Source organism: Fistularia commersonii, chromosome 29 (genome assembly GCF_037954325.1).
Source record: "Fistularia commersonii isolate RoL2024-O1a breed Wild chromosome 29, RoL_Fcom_v1.0, whole genome shotgun sequence".
NCBI lineage: Eukaryota > Metazoa > Chordata > Actinopteri > Syngnathiformes > Fistulariidae > Fistularia > Fistularia commersonii.
In genome coordinates, this window is record NC_141312.1 from 9970462 (window position 1) to 9992878 (window position 22417).

The 22417-nt window shown below is 39.8% G+C and overlaps 1 protein-coding gene across 3 annotated transcripts; it reads right to left on the reverse strand.

Moving 5' to 3' along the window:
* Positions 1-22417, reverse strand: galnt7 (UDP-N-acetyl-alpha-D-galactosamine: polypeptide N-acetylgalactosaminyltransferase 7). 3 transcript variants are annotated; one of them, XM_086176981.1, is made up of 16 exons: positions 22122-22391; positions 20568-20679; positions 14392-14710; positions 13334-13500; positions 12564-12694; positions 7513-7592; positions 6076-6258; positions 5667-5849; positions 3757-3874; positions 3528-3650; positions 3174-3289; positions 2822-2924; positions 2551-2649; positions 1684-1812; positions 1553-1583; positions 1-678 (listed from the first exon to the last, which is right to left on the reverse strand). In XM_086176981.1, exons 1-16 carry the CDS (start codon positions 22242-22244, stop codon positions 572-574), a joined length of 2124 nt encoding a protein of 707 aa, XP_086033107.1. In that variant the 5' UTR covers positions 22245-22391; the 3' UTR covers positions 1-571. The 3 variants fall into 3 exon arrangements, with proteins under 3 accessions (XP_086033107.1, XP_086033105.1, XP_086033106.1); XM_086176979.1 differs by lacking the exon at positions 5667-5849 and having other exon boundaries at positions 22122-22417; XM_086176980.1 differs by lacking the exon at positions 6076-6258.

Sequence of the window (22417 nt, forward strand, 5' to 3'; positions counted from 1 at the left end):
TTTTTGTTTTTTTGTCATTATATTTTTTTAAGTCATTTTTTACAGACTGAAAACTACCTTTCAGTATTTATGGAGACACTTCAACTGGTTCAATACATCTGTGATAAAAACGAATCCTCTATCACTAAAAAGGACTCTTTGGTAAGTGAACAAACAGTTGACTGAAAATGTCTAGTAAAAGTATGAGCCAAAAATACTAGAGTTGGTTTCATTAAATTCCAAAATCAATGTAAGGGGTTTAGAAAAGACCTGAGAGCCAGCAAGAACAAATAAAAAACACCATGTAAACCGACAGAATGGACAAGCAGCTTCAACTTCCATACTAACAGTTCTTCTGGCATCCAGGGTGTCAGAAGAAGACAAGCTGACAAAGGCATCTTTTTGGCTTTCATCAGCTGATTCTCCTCCGCCTGGTTTAAATCTCGAATCTCTTCAAAGGACAGGCCCTGTATATGTAAACTAAGAGCATGGATGTATTGCTCGGTGTTTGTTCATTAATGTTTATGTTCTCATTCAGTTATTGCCCCTCTCTGGGATCACAGTGGTATTCTTAATATGACTTGTTTGATCTTCATACAGCCACTATATTGTTCATCTCCCACCTTTGAGTGGTTTTACTGTTGTCACAGTCTGATATGAAGACTTTGTGGAGCAAATCAGAGCGGTCTAGACATTTGCCTGTAAAAAGAACACAAATAAAGATAATTAATAGTAAACAAAGAAAGTAGGTGAGAATAACATTGTGATAATACTAAATGCAACAATAAATGCAGGAAAAAGAAAGAATATGCTTATAGAATGTTAATGTCAACCAACTGTGTATCTTAAGACTATGAACAAAGGAGACTGTATTAATTGATTTTTTGGGGCATTCCTTTAGTATGTCTGCAGGATAAGGGGTAAATATAATATAGTAAATTTAATAAAAATAATAAGATTAATGTTTCCAGTAGTATCTGAAAAGTGTTCTGTCAGGAGTGTACGGTTGTGGAAGAAAAAAATAGAGAGGTGTTCATCTGTTAGTGCTTCTGCAGCAATTGCAGGATCTCTACCAGCCTCATCGTGGCATACGACAGCACTCACTGTTTACAGTCAATGCTATAGTGGCAATTGCCAAAACCCAAGGTTTATTTAACAAACAAAATAATGTAAGTTGCATGTTTTTCCTGACAGTACTGGTTTCAATTTTGTTGTTTTTAATCGAATGGACAAAAGAAGGATTGTTTTTTTTATCATCTGTTTTATTGCGTAGTTGCAGTATTTTATTGTATTTTATGCTTTTGTATGTTGTTATATTTTGTATGAAAACTTTAACTATTAATTAAGTTATACTATGCCAGTGTATTCGTTATATCAAAGCATCAGAACATTAACTGTTCATTTCTTTCATGTTTTTTTCTAAACAGGAATACTGAAAATTATGATACATATAAATGACAAATAAAGTGTACATATAAACATTTCTTATGCATAAACTGCTATGTAATTCTCAATTACTGAACATTCTAACAGTGTGAACAAATGTTTTTGTGTGAATGATGAGCATATCTACCTGTTGGTACATGAGTAAACCGATGGAGGTCCTAAAAATATGGCGAGAGAGAAAAGGGCAAGGGTGAGTGTACTAGTGATAGAAGAATTTTTACATACTTTAGTCAGCAATAGACATGGACAGCAAGTTACCTTGAAGTATTTCCATTCAGTGTTCTGGTTCTGGTCACAATGTGTGATGATAACAGCAGAATTATCAGGTCCTCTGGTCAAGCACTGGTCATACTGGATTAGTTGATTGGCTTCATTGATACGGAACAACTACAGAAAAATACACATGCACGCGCACACACACACACACACACACACACGCACAGAAACAGGAAAAGGGGGAGTAAAATTCAAAAGGAGAAATCAGTGCTGAGTTTCACACATGTTCATTCCATCTTCATTTCTGTTATTTCAGTAAACCTAGGAAGGAAGGCTTTCATGAAGCAGACCCAGTTTGAATGTATAACCACACATGTAAAGACAAAGGATTGATAACTCTCATTCAAGCTTTAACCATTTAGTGTTTTTTGTAAATTTTACCTGGTCCAGGTGATTGCCAATACCAAATATTTTGTCAATAGGCCAACAAAGCATATGGAAAAGTTCGGTTGGCCTCTTAACACATACTTTCTCACACACAAAAACACAAATATGAATGTAATTGCTGGGGGCGGGGGGGGGGCATTTAGGTTACTGCTATTGTTTGGTTTAGCTGGCAGGCAGGAAAATCAGAGAAGCTCAGGTTGCTTTCCGCTCTTGAAATTTACCTTGTCTCTGTCCAGCAATTTTTTTGCTGAGAAAACAGATTTGTCATAAGCGGCAATCAATTTTCACAAATTCTGGTACCATTGTACTTAGCTATAGTTATAGCAACTAGAAGCCAGGATATTGTTTCGTGATTGTTCAATGTTGACAAATCCGTGATATATTCATGGAAAATGGAGAATAAGGGCGTGCTACAAATACTTTTTGTAACTATCTTTTCACCCATCATGACCCTAGATTTACCTGGTTACCACCCATCCTGTGACATGGACCGATTTCCACATTGCCTCCATTGGTATGTCCCATACTATCAATACAATAGCTGGTCTCAAAGCCTCGGATCTGTGTATACGCGACCAACAAAAACAAACAAGCACAGATAGAGAGAGAGAGGGGGAGAGAGAGAGATAATGCTGATACAAATAAAATGTCAGCAATTACCAAACATGAAACACTTGTCAATCATGCATACGTGTGTGTGTGTGTGTGTGTGTGTGTGTGTGTGTGTGTTCACCTCTCCCCATTCCACATTTTTGGGAGGAAGGGGGTAGTGTAGTGGAATGTCATATGCAATTTCCTCCATGAACCACTTGAAACTCTTACATCGATGCTCCTCCCTGAGAAATCAATAATTTGAAAACTTATGATTTTACTGCTGAGAGTTTAGCAGGAAGTTAAATCACTTAAAAGTTTCAGCATATTTAACCATAACTACAAGGCTACCTGTAGTCCACGGTACCTTAAAATTGAAGCAAGTTAGAATAGAGACTGAAGTTGAACTGAACTTGAAATTTAAGACTGACTATGTCGGTCTGTCCTTGCTTTGAGGGTGTCAGTGAAATAAAGGTCAAACTTTAAACTCTTACCTGAAGCGTTTCAGCTCACTGATATCTCCATAGGCTAAAGTGAGTGTTTCAGGACGACTGGCATAAAAGTAGTCCTTGTATTCATCCCACCACACCTCCACGACACGAACATAGTTCTAGATAAGCAAACACAGATATGCACAGCTGAAAAAGATCAAACGACATATTTTGAAAGTCTGCCCTCAAGCATAGTAATAATTGATTCTAACCTTTGCAAATAAAGTAGTCTGAAGTAAAATGATTCAAAAGCAACACCCAATATAAGTTTGAAATAGCTTCAAACAACAAATCATTCCTACTCCAAAATCTCCCACAAAGCAAATAGTCACAAACATGAACATTTGGGCACCATACCTTCAAAGTGGGTGAGGAGCCAACATGTGCAGGTGGAGGGTTGCCTTGCCATCCATGAAGTCTGTAGATATGGCCAACACGAGAGCATGGTACAAACAGCAACTGGCCGCCACACTGCCAAATCTACGTTAGGAAATTATTGGACTGTCAATTTTGATTTATTAATCTTCTAAAAAAAATGTGCAAGAGGCCATTCCTTGGCAGACTTAATGAACAGATTATGTCCTACCTTGTAAGATATTTCAAAATTTTCTCCTCCCCAAATCTGAAGTCCAGGATCATAAAGACCCAGCTCAAAGAAGAAGTCTCTTTCTATAGCAAAGAGACCCCCAGCCATGGCTGGTGACCTACAAAAGGAAAGAAAGACATATACAAAAAGAGCTCATGCTCATCCAGATGCATTCTGTGTACTGTCCTATGCTACATTAATTAGGTTAGAGTTTTTCAACTACTTATGAAAATTTAAGTGTCACTCTTTTCAAGTTGGACTAATTTTTTTTTTTTTTTCATATATCAAATTCTGTCAAATTATTGTCTTTACTTCAAACATACACTACTAACTTAAAGGCTCAATCTATGACATTATTGTGAAAATAATTTGAGCTAGCACATTTAGCAAATACTTCACGATAAGCAGTTTTAGAAAATGTCAGTGTAATATATGTGAATAAGAGATAGAGAAGAGGCTGAGACAAAGATATTGCAGAATGTGATTATATCATAGACTGAACCTTTTCAAAACAGTGATTGATTGACAAAGAAACACAGATGACAAAAAACAAACAAACAAACAAAAACAGTGAAAGCAAAGCTTAAGGGGAAAGAAGCAAGACACACTGAGTGGAAAAGCGATGAGGAGAAGGTGATGGTGCCCCAAGCCGAATCAAATTCACACCAGAAGCTACCCTAAGACGCATTATTCATAAGGCTTCATTTCTGTCAGACAAGTTTCAATCATTATGAGGACAATGACAGAGCCTTCCTCCAAGCTGACTGAAACAACTGCACAAATATGTGTATATATGTGTAAATGTATCAACACCACAAAGCAATTGTCCCTTTAACTCAAAATATAGGAAACGTGAAAGTGCAGAGGCAGTAAGGATAGTAGTCAGTAAACACCATCAGCACCAGCAAATTCTTGTGGTCAGTTTATCCCTACAAACAGTAAAGTAACTTTTCTCAGAGCCCAACTTACCCAACTAATCACAGTTGGGGTTAAAACAGAAAAGCAGCATCTGATTTTGATGAATAATAAACCCTTCGTACCAAGATAAAGTATCATGTCTCAACACAAAATTGCGACATTAGAGATTGTTTGGTCGAGGCATATTCTGTTAAAAACAAAAAAAGTAGTGGCTATGTTTGATTGTATTCATATGAATGAAGTAATCACTTCACTTACTTTACTTTACATAAATTGTAAACACTATATACTGATTCCAGAAACCCTGATAAAGATATCATCTCTCTTGCATTTCCCCAATACAGGAATAATAAAGGATTATTTCATTGTAATACTATCTTATCTTGTTCTCATGATCGATATTATTCCATAGTATAGTTTTTTTATTTAACTGGATAATTTACTGCAAAATTGGCAGAACTTCAATAAATTGCTCAGGGTCTAAAGGATTCATTTAGGCAGAGTCCTTAGAAGTAGCTGGTTTTCACTATACAATATAGCATAAATATGTCTGTACAAGGTAGTGAGGGGGGATATGTATATGTGTGTGTGTGTTTGTGTGAGTGAATATCTGTGATGGGGTACTTTTATTCCCAGTTAATTGCAGACAGTTTGAGCACAAGTTAGTTCTAGCGTGTCGTTTGAGAGCCAATTTGAGCATAAGTCTCACAACAAATGAATCATGAAGGTACGCCAGTACTTCTGGTAGTGAAAGCAAACAGGTCTATCCATATAGAATTGCAGTAAGCTATTACCCCTTCTAGTATTTTTATTTTCGATTCCCTGAACATTAGTTTACCGCAGAGACTCATCATCTAGGTGGAGGGAACTAGGTGGTGGCCAGCAAATACCTGGTCTAACCCTTTTGGAACACGAGCTATTGATGCAAATTAGAAGGTTGTGTCCTGTATCTATGTCAGGTTAGTTATCAGACATTTGGGTTTTTTTTGTACCTATATGGCTCAGTACGTGTATTTCTGAGTTGTTTTTCTCTGTCTCCCAGAGGAACTCTCTTCCAGAGCATGCTCCAATCCCAGGCTCCTCTAGCGAAGCCATCATCATCTCCTCCACCCTGCGGCTGGATGGTGTATTCCTGGCCATGGATGGAGTCGATCAGAGGCACCGTGCACACCGTTCTGACAAAGTGGAAGTGGGGAGGGGACCATGCATTGAAGATGCATGTGTGTGAGTGTGGAAGGTGCAAACACATACAGTAAAGAAAAATGAAAATAAATGGGGAGGGACATCAGCAACCAAAAAAAAAAGGCAAACAGTGATTGACAAGACAGGTGGGACAAAGACATGGGAGATGGAGACACGGAACAGGAATGAATGTTAGGATGCTGTCTGCCATGTGGGTACCGATATGGCTGGGTGGTATGTTTTCTCGTGGCCTTCTCCCTCTCGCTAAGAGGTACTCTCTTCCATAGTAGGCTCCAATCCCATGCTCCTCTAGCCAGACCATCTTTATCTCCACCCTGCTGAGGCTCCATAGTGTACTCATTACCATCAATATAGTCTATGAGAGGAACTGTACATACCGTCCTACACACACACACACACACACAAACACACACACACACACAAACACACCCACTGAATTTCTGTGATGCTCTGCAATAAACATGGTTGTTCAACGTCCCTAATAGCAAGTCAGTGAATTCATTTAAAAGTGTTAACTGTCTCAGAAACCAGAACAATACATGTGAACATGTATCCAGTGTCACTGCAAAATGAAGAAGTTGCATTAGAAATCATCTACATATACACATACACATTATTATGCAAAATACGATGGCACTATGGTCAATTATTATATTGTAAAAGAAGTGGTGAAATATTTTCCTTGCTATTTGAAAAATGTAACCCATAAAATATAGCACTTTCAATACACACATAAAGCTCACTCTTTGTGCTGTTCCCTGAGATGGAAGACATTATTCTGCAATTGTTTTGGTATGATCTCTATTTAAAAAAAGTTTTTAAATTGCTTGTCTCCTTGCCCCCATACCCTACAATACTGTATTTTGACATTATTTTGATGTTCTTATTGCAATGAAAAACGTTCGGACAATCAATCATTATGATACCCAACTTTGAGAAAGCTGTGAAAGTCGCAGATATTTTTGCCTCTGGAACTCATCAGTGTGTATTAAGCCATATCAGTTTTGTAATGACCATGACTTCTTAAAATAACTTGAAATATAAATAATTACTAAATAATAATTTCTCACCACTTGATCAGACACAAGGAATGATCTATATAAAGAACATATAAAGAAGTTGCATTTAATCCAGCATTATTCATTTTACAATAGCTGTTGTGGCTCTTGTGAATCCAAGTGAACTAGCAGGATGATAAAAATGATGAGAATTCATAAGATATTTGTGAGAGCCAGTGCCTTTTTGGTAACCTGTGGGTTGCAATGAGCTATGACACGGTAAGAGGTAATTTACAAGTGCCACAAGTAGCCATGCAAATTAAGCCTTAATGTTTTTATCGTTGTTTTTTTATTAAAAAAAAAAGAATGTCCCTTGCTGAATGGTGATTGTGGCATGAAAGACACAGTAAATTCTTGTGGTTTTACTGGTCCTTGGGGGAAAATAATATTGTTCTGCAGTAAGAGTCTAAAATATCAATATAGTACTTGACTATACTTATTTTTTTTTAAACGAAATAAAAACAGAAAAGTAAAAAAAATACACTGTCATTTTAAAACATTTAGGACATGGACATGAAAGTGGACTAGACCGAAATGGACTTCATGAATGGGCTGAATATGTCAACATGCATGTTACCTGTCTTCTGAAATAGGAGCGACCAATGGAGGATACCAGTTGATTCCAACTTCACAATGAGCATCCAGGTAGATCAGTACCTATAAGGCAAGAAAATGCAATGCTTTGGTGTCAACATGACTATTAAGTGCAAGATTCAAAATGCAGCTCAGGAGGGAACAAGCCAGTGTCTTTTTGAGAGTCGTAAGCCCAGATACATTCAGAGGGCCCCACGAGGAAAGGTATCCGGCAAATCAAACCTACAACTTCAGACAGCACGTTAGGTGTGTTGGCGATCAGGTCAGAGAGGCCAGACTGAGATGGTTTGGACATGTACAGAGGGTAATAGTGACTATATTGGTAGAAGGATACTGAGGTTGGAACTGCCAGGCAGCAGGCCAAAGAAGATCAATGGATATAGTGAAATAAAGCATTAAGTGAGTTAGAGTGAGAGAGGAGGATACAGAGAGTCGGGTCAGACGGAGGAGATTGATTCGCTGTGATGAGCCCTGAGGTGAGTAGCCAAAAGGAAAAGAAGAAGAACAGTTTTGTTTTTCTTTAGTTTAAAAATTCTCTTTATTCAAACGCTGGGATCTGACAGGTATACATTCAACATGCAAAGATATTCAGTATAGCTCAGTGGCAGGGGATCAACTCACAATAAGAATATTGCCATGGTTGTGGACAGAACACAAAACGCCTCCTATCAACCAAGTAGAAATAAAGTCCTCCAAGTTGTCAGTGACAGAAAAGATATCAAAATCCAGAGTCTTAATTAGTGTTTTTAAGACTTTCACTAGACACTCGTAACTTTGGGCACGGGCTTTCTTTTTCCAACCAAAAGTTTTTCCCCGACAAAAAGTTAAGCATAACTGATACCCTCTTGTTATTCTTCATATACTTTGGACCAAAAACAAAATTAATGGAAAGACCCCAGGCTCAAAATGTGTTTGTGGCTATGGCCCAGTGCAAAATCCTCCACTGGAGTTCATCTGCCCACTTTTCAGGTGGTGGCTTGAACAGGGCTCGCCAGCTCCTCTTCAAAGAGGTGTCTGGTCTTAAGACATTTTGCCCCTTGGATTCTTTCACTTGTAATAGGAGATCAAGTTAAGAACCTTGACACAAGTTGTGTAGAGGTCTTTTACGTCTGTAGCTTGAAACATCTTCAAGCATGGGGTTTTCTAAGATCAGTGGCAGGCTGTCTTTGTCCTCCCACTCCCCGACCTGTGGCAGGATGGTCAGTGAGAGGAACCTGTGGTCAATGTTCTCATTCTGTAGCTCATTGCGGGAGCGATCCAACACAAAGCACTTTAGGTAGGGAGGGAGTGTTGAAGATTTCCTTAGTGACCCTGGGAATCAGCCTAACAGAGGTGGTGTATCTACTGTATTTTCCACACTATAAGGCGCATCGGAGTGTAAGGCGCACCTTCAATGAATGGCCTGGTTTAAGACTGTTTTCATATATAGGGCGCACTGCATTATAAGGCACATAGAATAGAAACTACTATGCATCCACTAGATGAAACTACGCTAAAGGGAATGTCAACAAAACGATTAGATGAGTCAGTCAAACTACATTAATAGAATACAAGCCAACATTCTGACAACTTTGTTCACTCCCAAAACAAGTTAGTGCATTCACAATACGGTACTGTATGTACCAGTAGCTCTTACCAGTATTTGCACCGCGTTTGTTGAAAACAATGTTTTTCCAACTCCATTTGTCACAGTTTAATGCTTTTCATAAAACGCAAGGTACCAAGAAGGACCGCCTCTAAATTCATTGATGTTCAACAGCTAGCGCTGTTGCCTTCATTCGAATTGTGACTGTAGAGACGCTTCTGCTTGCTGCTCTTTGTTCAACAATCCACTGTTCGAGTTTGTCCTCCAACTATGACCATCTTGCTTTGTTCCCTCTGAAACTATGTTTGGTCTTCTTTATTTGACGCAGGTCATCTTGTTGCTTCCTCCACTTCCATACCATTGATTTATTAATGTTGAATTCTCTCGCTGCTGCTCTATTCCCATGTTCTGCTACGTGACTGATCGCCTTGAGATTGAACTCCGTGTCATAAGCGTCTCTTGAAAGGTTCCATTTTGGGGTCTTTGTACACACGCAAGTGGTGTGGGACTGGAATTCCCCTTTACCGTTATTACCGCTTTTACTTCGGTGACACCCCCTGAGTACGATAGCCATAATTAACCAATATTGATCCATAAAAGGCACATCAGATCATAAGGCGCACTGTCGGTTTTTGAGAATATTAAAGGCTTTTAGGTGCGCCTTATAGTGCGGAAAATACGTTAGATTCCTTCAATGCATTCCGGTAAGAGGGAGTTAGCTGCAAGAGGGGACCAAGCTTTGTAAGACCTGCCCTGCGGAGGTTGGGACCACTGCTCTCTCAGAGCTGCATGTTTGCGCAATCGCGCACTGCTACAGCGTTCTCCGCGTACAGCAAATCTATGTTGCGCACAAAATAAAATCCAAGCTGATCTCTAAATAAAATAAATGTGTTTAATTTATTTACAGTTCAGCTTTGTTGTGAGAACGCTGGAGCAGTGCGCGATGGCGCAAACGCGTGGCTTTGAGGAAACAGTGGCTTGGACCCAGCGAAGCCTTGGCCTCCCTCAGTGACTGGAAGATAAGAGGACTGCCGCTGGAAACAGATTTTAGAGATCAGTGTTCTCTTGTTTCTGTCTCTTCCACCATTGATGTTCAAAGAGCCTATCCTAAGAAATTAAGTGAATGGAGGAAAAGAGACACCAGGGCGAGAGACTGGACATGATATACAACACGGCGATTGAAAGAGCAAAAGTGATACATGGTCTTTTACTTCCTCGTCCTTGCAGTTTTGCCTTTCTACTTTCTCAGAAGTGACTTCTTTCTACAGGCGGTACCGTTTCTTTTCATCCAAAGGGTGCAGATTTTCCAGTTTGCTAAGGGTGCTGACCATTTTGATAAACTTATCAGTGTCACTAAAGTAATCACAGACATTAACTTTCTTATAGAAGGTACCAATCTAAGAAGTAAATAATGCCCTCTAAGGCAGGGTCGCCCACTCTTTTTCGCCTTGTGAGCTACTTTCCAAATAACCATGTGAAAATGTTCTACCTCCACTAAAAATGCTGAATATATATCTATTTATACATCTACTGAGTATACTTAACACAATAAATGTTTGTGGATCTTGCATAACTGCATGAATCCTTAAGGCACACTACAAAAGAGTTTTTGGTAAATAACTTATTATGATGACTTGAATAGAGTTAACAGCATAGTTGAAGTTAGCTGTGAGAAAAAGACTGCTGTCCTGACAGCGGGGATTTCAGTTCCTTCACCTTTTTCCTTCTCAGCTCACTTTTAGGAGGGAAGTCAGAGCTGTAGTTTTTATGAACAGTCTGAAAATGCCGTTCCACATTTCCCCTTTTCGGTATAGCAATGGCAGACTAGCAGATGAGGCAAATGCACTTTGAAAATGACATAGTAAAAAAAAAAAAGTCCACCTCCCATTCTGTATGGAAGTGATGCGTTTTAGTCTTTTTACTTAGTCCAGCTCCCACACTCATTTTTATACCTACAAGTTTAGAAGACATAAATTGGAGGCTAACTCGCTAGCTCGCTAGAACGTGCCATTATATGCACATGCGCAGTGACGCCTGTGTCAGAAAAGGTCAGATTGGACAGACCTTATGTCAGTCAAGTGACAAATTTTATAGTGAGAATGATAGGCGTGTACGTTTAATGCCATGCGATCTACTAACACAACCTTTGCGATAAACCGGTATATAGCGATCGACGTATTGGGCACACCTGCTCTTAGGAGTAAAGATCATTCCTTAGTTTATTGCTTCTGCAAACTGAGAAAGTGTCCAACTTTGAACCACATTCCATGTCATCACCCTCACCTAACTGGCTTCGTGTCTCTCCTGTATCTGCAGTACTTGTATCATGTGTTGCACCATGGCTTGCATCACCAGGGGGGAGGGGGGCTCAGTGTGTGCCCTCTCTGCACTGGATCCTTACTGAGGGGCAAAGGGGTCAGGTTCACTAGATTCACTGCAGTGGTGGACATAACCGCACCGGGCGGCAATAAATACGCAGGCACAGCGGCCGAACCTCCAGCTCCAGTGGGCGCAGCTGCAGCCCTAGCGGGCACAGCGGTGATGGGCAGCTCACCAAGAGAAGCTGCCCCAGCCACGGCGAGGCATGCAATGCCATCGTTACACCATCAGTAACCAGATCGCCCTCCAATTCCAGTTTCCTGTCCGGATAAGCAACCCGTTTTTAGCCCACATCCCACTCAAAGCACTTCATTTGCCTTGAACTGGTATATGTACACCATATAGGAGGCATCTCCATGTTTCACTCTAAATGAGACCGACAGAGTCTGTGACAGCACCTCCAAAAATATAAAAACCTGCCTCTGCAGGGACTGAACATCCTTGCCCCCCAAGCTTACTACTTTAAAGCCACTGGCAAACTTTCCACAATTTAAGTTTATTTTTCCAATAGTCTGTTTAGAATGAACAACGTTACACTGGAGACAGTGATCTGCGTCGAGGGTACGAGGGTACGTCGGGGGGGCTGCATGAAGGTATCGCCAATGACCGCACCAATAGCAATCAGCTGGTGGACGAGCGCTTCGGACTTCAGGAAAGCAACCACAGCTTGTTTCATTCTGGACGCCTATGTCAGATTTTCATGTCCCATTTGCTTGCTGACTGCAAGCAGTATTCCCTCAACAGACACCATGATGGGGGGGGGGGGGCCTCGGAGGACGCCATGTCTCCGATTAGCCAGCACCGGCGGCCAGGTGCGTGGGTGCACCTCCTGGCCCAAACAATCAAATAACACAATCAAGCAGTCACAAATGTGAACAGAAAACTACAGACAGCAAAGAAAATAAAAAAAGAAGTACATATATTGAAAAGCTGAATGGAAAAGCGGCCCAAAGGCCCAAAAAGACGCTTTAAATCGCCACCTCCCTCTCACACACCCGAAGAAGGAGAGAATAGGAGAGAATAGGGAGAGAATATAACAATTCGATATTTAAACAATGTAACAGAAATACCTGTCCTTTTGTCGCCTTCTTGGCTCCAATACTTCGTGCCTGGATAAGACCTTCTCTCTTCTCATTTCTGAAGAGCTTTACAAGGCCATTCCACTGCTTGATGTAGTCCTCCAAACGTTCCTTCAGATGGACTTTACAAAGAATATATCATACGCTCACCAATAAATTTTATACATAAACCATAAAAGGTACCAGAGAAACCAAAGAAAGGTAAGCCACATGTAAACGATGGTAACATATTTTCTAAACTGACCCAAAACTATTCAGAAATTAATTAAAAATTCAAGTAGTATTTTAAACAGTTCATGTATATGCCATGGGTTTCATGTTTCCATTTTCAGTTCTGTCATTTTTGACAGAAGACAGTGACACTACACATTTTTGGGCCTTCAGAAATTAATGAAACACAAGCAATAAGGCAAGACAAAGACTGCCTTAGTTTCTGTGCTGCGACTTTTTAAGATTCAAAAATTAGGTTGGATCTCACCCAAAGACCTCCAAACTGACAAATGACAGTCCAAGCAAAAACACAGGTGACGAAAATTCATGGCAATCTTTCTCAGAGAGCTCCAGCTTGATAAGTTACTACTTCTGGGAAATGCTATTGCTTAAAAGTGACAATATCTATATAAGATATAATACAATACAATATACAATACAAGATACAATATAAGAGATTTACACTCTTTAGACTGTTGGCAAAGCTGGTTCCATTCTGATTTTCCAGGGCATATCATCTTAGCAATGTTGGTTTATATGAGGATTCCTACCTTTATTGCTGAAGTCATCTATCATTACGATCTCAGCCAGATATTTTCTGGGAGTCCTCTTGATCACACTGTGGACGGTTCTCATTAATGTAGACCAGCCTTCATTATGGAAGACTATTACCACACTGGACGTTAGCAGTCTATCATCATAATGCCAGTACTTGCACCTGAGTTGTAGGAAAGGATACCAGACACACATCAAAAATGAAGCTTTTGAAGAAACGCTCTTGTATCATAGGAATCCAAAACATCTATCGCAATCCAATATTTTATTTATGTAATTTTTTATAATTTATTGCACATTGATGTAGTTACATGAACACTGGACTTGTGTCAAAACTGAACTTTCATATATTTACGCCATATAAATTAATTGCTGTGAATTTTATGTGTAAATTTTATGTGTAAAATATAAACATATATGTGTGTGTAAAATATAAATATATACACACACACACACACACACACTAACACACACACACACATATATGTATATATATACATTTGGATATACACAGTGCACTATCTCTTTGACGCAATAGGGTATATGTAGTATGTTAAACTATACATAACCGACTGTGTTTAATGTCAAGACTATCATTAACTCAGCAGCAGGTATTTAAACACTTTATTTTTTCTAACTTTTCAGATGATGGGGATGTTATTTTCATAATAAAAGCTTTTAAAAGAGATTGTTTTGATGAGGAATGTGGTTGGATGCTGTTGCCTCATTTTATTTGTTTTTCAGTATCAAATCCTATTAATTGTTTTGTTTTAATTCTAAGAGACTTTCTTGGTTTGAGGCTGAGATTGCTTTGTAGCTGTGTAACGATAATAAACACACATTCAATATAACAAAAGAAAGGATGGAATGGTGTTGGAAATATTTCTTTCATAAGATTCTAGAAGAAATGCTGCTGCTGTTGATGTTAAGTGGGGAGGTGGTTGAGTAATGTAAAATGTGTGTTAAATAGTTGAAGAAGTGTTTTTAGACAACAGTGAAATAACATATACACTGAACAATGACAGCATGCATTGTTAGAGAAAGTAATACATACTCTTCATGGCGTATGTCACTGATCGACCTGTCCAGTGAGATCATGTCACTTGCTACCATGTTGAAGCCAAACTCGTAGATGGAAGCTTGGATGGCATCTTTGTACTCTGGACCCAAGACAAAAGGCTTGGCTCCTTCTCCTGGACCAGAGGGAACCCCAGGAGGCTCAGGTTCCTTCGGCTCAAAGTTTCCCAAGACTCCCTTCTTTAAGATGGGAGGATCGTAGCTGTGTGAGTGGGGTCTGAATGTAACATACTGCTGTTGGATCACCTGTTTCTGGTTCTGCGGCTGTTCAAGGTTCTGAAGAATGTTCCCTCCTCCTGGAGATAAAAAGAAATCACAAGATAAGTTATGTGAAAATCTTGCAACATTTTACAGGTACATGTTAAAAAAATTAAAATAGCACGAAAAGCTCAAAATTTTTTGTCACTCATTTCAGGAACTGAAACCCATAGATTGTATTCATTGATAACACATACAGTGAAATATTCAGGTCTTTATCTCTTGAAATATTAATGATTATGGCATGCAGATAATGACTCCCTAAATTCAGTATCTCTGAAAATGAGAATATTGTGAAAACGTTCAATATTGAAAAGTCATGGTGTCACACCCTTAACAGCTAATTAACAAAAAACATCTGCAACGATTTCCTGAGCCTTTGGTCTCTCAGTCCAGGGCAGTAGGCTGCACAATCAAGGGGAACACTGCTGACTTGACGGATGTCCAGAAGACATTCACTGAAGTCATTGGCAAGCAACTGAATTTGGCAAGAAACTGAATTTTAAAAGGCAAATTGGTTCCATTGGATCTCTATGAACTAGCTTTAATTGACAGCAAGCTTTCTGACTATACACTGACAGCCATTAAAAATTTGTTCATTTTCCTTTCGTGTGCAAAAAGCCAAAAATGACGTTAAACTAGTTGTATAAATAGTCTGTCTCTCATCCTCTGAAAAAGATGACATGAGAGATTATTTGTATATCACCTTTTTTCAATTTAGGTTCGCCCAGTTAAACACAATTAAACCTCCAGAAACAACACTGACACATAAGTTATAGTATTATAGTATCAGAAAGTTACCCTTTGTGAGAGTATGGTGTTGGTTTAGGCCTCATTTATGCTCTATGCAGAATACGTTTATGGATAACAAAATTTCCTGTGTTGTCCTAAATGGCAACTAAAAACTTTGACAATCTTGAGTACAAGACAAATGTGACACCTGCTTGCTAGAGGAGGGATTTATAGGAATATGTCAATCACATCAAGCGCGAGGCCCATGGGCCACATCCAGCCACTGCTTCAATGAGATCTGGCCCATTAGATTCTATGCCTCCAGTCGGGTCACCAAAGGCACGCAGGTCTTAGGTGAGGGAACCAGACAAAGTGCAGTTCAGAAGACCACCTCTGAAGAAATACATGAAGTGACCACATTTTACCTCAGGGCCCCCAGAGGTCAACAGGGCACCTCTAAATATCCTTGTCTAGGGTTGGGCCATGATGGTGGCCGCCTGGTGGCTGTGCATGCATCCATCAGACCTGGCATGGCCCAAAATCACATGTTTTCCCCCTTCCTATGGACTACCAGTTTACTTGAAAGGGGTTTGACTCTCTTCCACTCTGGAGTTACCTCCAGTGGGAGGTACAAAGCAGGTGAGGGCAAACGTATTGCCCCCGAAATCAATGTCTGTACAAAGGGTTTTAAACCACCTTTTGGTGTGGAGGTTTCACTGTTTGGCTTTTTTCCCCCCTAAATAGGAAAGGAGGACTCAAACAGACATTGAGGACTCTGCTCAAAAGTAACCTTCAACCCAATGTCTTTTTTTCAAAATGTTCAAAATGTTTTGTTGCATGCAGAAATGTAATTTTGTTTTCTCTGCAGTTGTTCATTGATTTCAAAAATTGCAACACATATTTGGTTTATACATAGCATAAAGGCAAAAAATAACAGTATAGGCAAGAGTCTGGGACTGAGAGCAGGGACTTTGAATATTGGGACGATGACAGAAAAGGTAGTGTTCGTTGACATGACGTGGAGGAGGGTGGATATACTGTGTGTCCAGCAGACCAGGTGGAAAGGTAGTAAGGCCAGAAGCTTAGGAGAAGGTGTTCAGTTGTACTACCATGTTACTGACAGGAAGAGAAATGGGGTATTTGTTATCTAGAAGGAGGAGTTTTTGTGGAATGTTCTGAAGGTGAAAAGAATGTCAGAGAGACTTCATCCATCCATCTATCTTCTTCCGCTTATCCTGCATTCAGGGCCGCGGGGGATGCTGGAACCTATCCCAGCTGTCATTGTGCAAGTGGCAGGGTACCCCTTGGACTGGTCGGCAGTCAATCGCAGGGCCACATATATAGACAAACAACCATTCACTCACTCATTGGGTCATTTTCCAATTTTTTTCTAATTAACCTGCATGTTTTTGGACTGTGCGAAGAAACCAGAGAACCCAGAGGAAACCCACGCAGACACGGGGAAACATGCAAACTCCACACAGAAAGGTCCCCTAGTCAGACTTAAACCAGGGTCCTTCGTGCTGTGAGGCAAAAGCGCTAATCACTGTACCACCGTGCGGGTGTGATGCTCAAAGTTGTCAGAGGGACAGCACATGCTAGATGTTTTGGAGAGAAGGTCAGAGAACCCAGACTGAGATGGCTTGGTCATGTGCAGAGGAGGGAGAGTGAATATATTGGTAGAGGGATGCTAGGATTAGAGCTGTCAGGCAGAAGGTCTAGAAGAAGACCAAAAAGAAGATTTATGGGTGTAGTAAGAGAGGACATGAAGTCAGTTGGTGTGAGAGGATGATACAAAGAATAGGGTTAGATGGAGATGGTTGATTCGCTGTGGTGACAACTGAGAAAAGCAGAGAAAAAGAAGAAGAATAAACCCCGTTAATTCATTTCAAATTTCAAAAAGGCTACGTGGCTTCCAGTGTTTTCTTTACTGTGGGGAAACAGGTCCAAATGTCTCTTTGAGTGGTAAAGGTTGAACAACCCCCCCTGGCATAGAGGAAGCTCTCACACTATTTTCAATACAATCTCAAGCGAGCTCTCAAGGATTGTAAGTTTTACCCCAAATCACAACTGAGAACAAGGACTTGATATGATACCGTACTGCCATTGTTCATGTTGTTGCGAGCATATATTTCTATCTTTACATTACATTACATTTGGCAGACGCTCTTATCCAAAGCGACTTATAATAGTTTTTAGGACAATAAAGGTAATTGATTCTTTACAACTCAAGAATATGCCATCAACGCCTCTTGGATGAAAATGGAAAATCTCAAAATGTCATATGGCTGATTTCACAACAACTGAAATATCTCCATTCGATGGGGCTTTTCCTGATCACCAGGGAGCTATAAAGTAAGAGAAGCGCCCTTCCTAAACCCTGGCTCAAGTTATAGTGATTAGCTCTGTTGCAGAATGTTTTAAGAAGGTCATGTTTACATGATACTGCATAACAGATATTGAGAAATCTCCCCTGACCGTTTTTATTTTTACTACCCAACTCATCCCTTGGCAGTGGAGCTTCCAATGCTTCCAGAAAGAGTAGCCTCTGTATCACTAATCTGGGCTTCAGTGAAAAAAGAATAGAGCCACTTGACATTATCATCCTTCAAGCCAATGTGTCCAGAGTATATTTTGTAGTTAATATAGTTGGCAAAATGATACTTTACAAGTCAATGTTTCAGAGCCAGTCATTACAGCATTAAGTTGCATCTTTCACAACAACTTTCCTTCCCATGATGGCTCCCAGAGCAACTCCTGTGGTCAAGAAGTCACCATAGCAACTGAAATGCAGCAACAACTGTAACTGTATCAGTACCACTTTAAGTGATGCAACCAGCTATTGCCTCACCAGCGTGGATTGGACTCAAAAACAGCATAGATGCTGTTAATTGTGGATTGCGCAGATTCTGAGCTTTAGTAATACCCCTATGCTGAACAGTTCCAGACAAACTCCTACCACTCCCTCTGGTGACATACATGCTTTGCATATGGCCAGAAACAGAGACAGAACAACATTATGGTTTGAGTTTGGAATAAAACATTCTTTCCCAAGTTTATTGTGAAATTGAACACTACCAGTTGTGATGTAAGCTATTGGGTGTGTGTCAGACCATGCACATGTATAGCCAGGAGCCAATAGGCCACATGTGTTGAAAAGTGCGGGGATTAGGGGCTCAAAGCCAGCTATGGTGCACTTTTCAAAAATTCACAGCCTGAATGACAGGTTAAACAGGAACACTTTACATAGATGTTATGAGGCGGAAGCAATATCTGAAATATTTTTATGTCACCTGGGTACACAGGCAATGTATTGCATACACAGCAATTTTGCTCCTTTGTTTTTCAGAGCTGTACTTTTTCTTTCACATTATGAGTTTGTCCCTCAGCCTCCAACTGTAATTTTCAATTGGATCGAAGGAAAAGACAAACACTCAAGCCTGTCTCTATTATCCAATCTGACATTAGAGTCACACAATGCTGTTGTGCACAGCGTGCTAGCTCTCATAAAGGTGACCTTGTAGGCACACTGGTCTAAGCAAACATGAGGGTAAATGCAGTTACAGTGGTCATAATGTTTGTGGCAGCAGAAAGGCTGGCCCTCTGCAGCAAAACTGTGATTATGGCTCCCCCTTCTGATAATGTGTGGGGCTGAATAGTCATACTCAGTCCCTTTTGATTTCATTAGTATTTTTCATCGCCTGTAGGATTTCTCAGCTAGTGACGACTAAAAAAATCTCGACTTTGGATAATACGGAGGGGTCAAACTCAGTCAGCTAAGAGTTCCACAGGAGGAAGGTGTGAGAGACCATTTTCTTCCAGTTAAGCTATGACAACCCTCTGAATATGTTTATTGGCAGAGAAGAGAGAAAACTGACATCTGCTGTCTGATAAGAGGATTTGACTTTCAGCATCAAACTTCCCTTTAGGCATTTGTGAAAATCTCAAGCCAAGCAATGCTTCACTTTGCAGATGCTCTCGAGGTATTAGCGCTTCTATCATCATTCACCTTTGGAAAACCACTTTAATAGCTGGTGGGATGATAAAGGGCTTCACATCTTCACCTAGAAGATCGGGTTTCTTCTGTGTTTCAGCCCAAAGACCCTAAATTGCTGGAGAGACGAAGCAGGGAGCTCCTGCTATATTTATTGCAAAATAAAATATATTTTATATTAAACTGGGCCAGGTGCCATGAGTCAGTGTATATTATTTTGCATTCAATACTCAGCAATTCAAATAATACCAAGGTACATCTTTTCACATTTTATAGTAAACATGTGCAAAGTACAGTGAGTAGGGTGGCTGTGCCATTGCCATTTTCAGCTGATACCAATGCCACTATCAATATTGCCTGTCAATTGCATGACAAGATAATAATTTTTTTCCTCATGTATCAATTTGCTACAATATGTTGGCTTAACATTACTGTGTATTAAAAGACATTTAAGTCGAGTAGGGAAAACAACTGTGGCAACCCCCCCCAAAAAACCAACAGAAATTGACAAATCACCCAAAAAGCAGTTCTCCTAGCAGAACCCCGAGGAGTCATGGACGCACTGTTGAAGAACTCTTAACTCATCCGTGACTGGAAATTCTCTGAAGTGGCAAATAGCATTATTGCCAGGCTTACCTAAAGCTCATTGTGTTTAGATAGTGCAACGCAAGGTTTGAGCTATTCGCCCAAATGGGCTCCCACAGGGATGTGTGTCCTCCACCATCATTCAGATACATATCATCCCTGGATAGACTAGCTTGAACTACTACCCTTTGTCCAAGAATCTGGAGGAGTGGATGTGCAGAGTACTCACAAGAAGGGGGAGAAAATCAAACTGCTTGGCCATGCTACAACCCTTGACTAACTGCACCTATGGGTGTCTGCTTCAGCATATATGCAAAATCTTCTCATGCATTTTTATGAGTGTAACACAATTAATGAATTTTCTGTCAAAGCTACTTCACATCGATATAAATAAAAGTGAAAACTCTTTCCTGTGACTGTATACCAACTACCCGATCATTCTCAAATACACCGTGACTAAACCTTGCCACACTCAGGTAAATGTCACACATATTCCAGTGTCATGGTTTAATATGCAAACATTTTTATAACAATACAGGATCTGAATTTATTAGATATTTTTAAAGTGTCCTGATATATCTCACCATGTTTGAGTCTGATGGAGTTCAGATCAACTTCCACCCCTTCGACATGAGGCCATGGTACCACAGGCTTAAAATGGTCCACAACTTCTTCTTTGGGCAACAAACTGTCAGCCTGAATGGGGAGGATATAAATGTTATAAGCAAAATTAGGCAGTGGACAGTGGTACATCATGAGTAATTCAACTGGGAACACTAACCACTAAATATGGATCTGCAGGAGAAACTTGTATGCTTCCATACGATTTTATACTGTTTTGACTGGACAATACAATACTCACTGACCCCACAGTGTCTGGCACAGAAATGTTTGAATTTGTTTTAGTTGTGGAAATCACAGAATATAAATTACCATTTAACACTGGCAGTTTAATGTAAGTCAATTCACTAAAATGTGAATTTCAAATTTCGAGTTGAAAATTTGAAATGATAGCCATTTAAAAAATGTATTCCAACATTGGATTCAAAGTAGAAATTATATTGTAGATATTGAAGTTTCAGAAGTTGTATGAGTTTCAAGGAACTGTCAATCATGATTGAATTTACAACACAGACTTATGCATTGCTGCAATCCAATATGCTGTGCAATGTCCCAAGGTGTTAGGTGTGGTGCCAATGGGATTACTTGGGAAGATTCATTTCAGTGAACTAATATTGTACTTCGGAACAAAACAAGACTATTATGAAGTATATCGCTATGATGCAATGTTTGGCCTGACAATTTTGTACATACCTGCTTGAAACCTCCACTTGCTATCAATCATAACTATTTATGTGGCACAAAATGGCTCAACTTAAGTGGAAACATTTGAGAGTGAGCTTCGAATTACTACTACTACGTTATGTTATATAATATTATATAATATTATATTATATTATATTATGATCAAATGTGGTAAGACGTTTGAAGTGGGTTCTATTCATGTTACACATATCCGTTACGTAAACGGAAGATTTGCACATTTTTAAGTAGATGGTGTATCTCTGGCATGTCTGATCTATTTTAAATTGTGATTGTTATGCAGTAAATCTTATTTAAATTGTGTTTATGTCTGCATCAATGCGATATATCACAGGGTTTTCAGTCAAATATGGTCGAAGTTACAACAGTTCCGCCTTGGGTGTTGCATGAAGACGCTGACGACAAATACGGATGTAGATCCTGGAACGGCTGCACATTATTTGAGAATGCCATCATGATATCAATACAAGTACGAGGACGTCAAAAAAGTGAACTCAAAACCGTGCATTGTAATGTGTGCCATCACTGCACAACGATCACGAACATTTTCGTTAGCGTTAGCAAGGTACCAATCTCCATGACAACCATGTGGCACATCTGAAAGAACCACATTTCCCACTCGCGTATTCCATCCAATCTTGGTCGCTACACGGTTGCAATGACAGTTAAAAATGTGATTTGTGCTGACACGGTGTATTAACGTCTACTTCGGTGTGTTGGCTTGCCGTTAAGCTAGTACTGATGCCTCGAATTCCTTGTATCGGACTGGAAACAACAAAATGATAATGATAACTGGCTTACTGTTGTCACCTCACCCGTTTTCCAAGGGGGTTATCTGTGTTGGATTTTGGCGAAAGAGAAGACCAAAGCACGACCAAAGCAAGAAACATTCCAATGACGAGCAGGCAACGGAGAATAAATCCTACTTTCAGCCTCATTTTGGAAGCACTTCTCGTGTTTCCAACTTCCAATGCCAACGGTTAAACGAGGGCTTTCGTTAGTGGTGTTTGTCAGTGAGTTGTCCGGCCAAGACGCTTCCACTGAAGCAGCTTCCACCTTCTTCTACTTCTTCTTCTTCTTCTTCGTCTTCTTTTTCTTCTTCGTCTTCTTC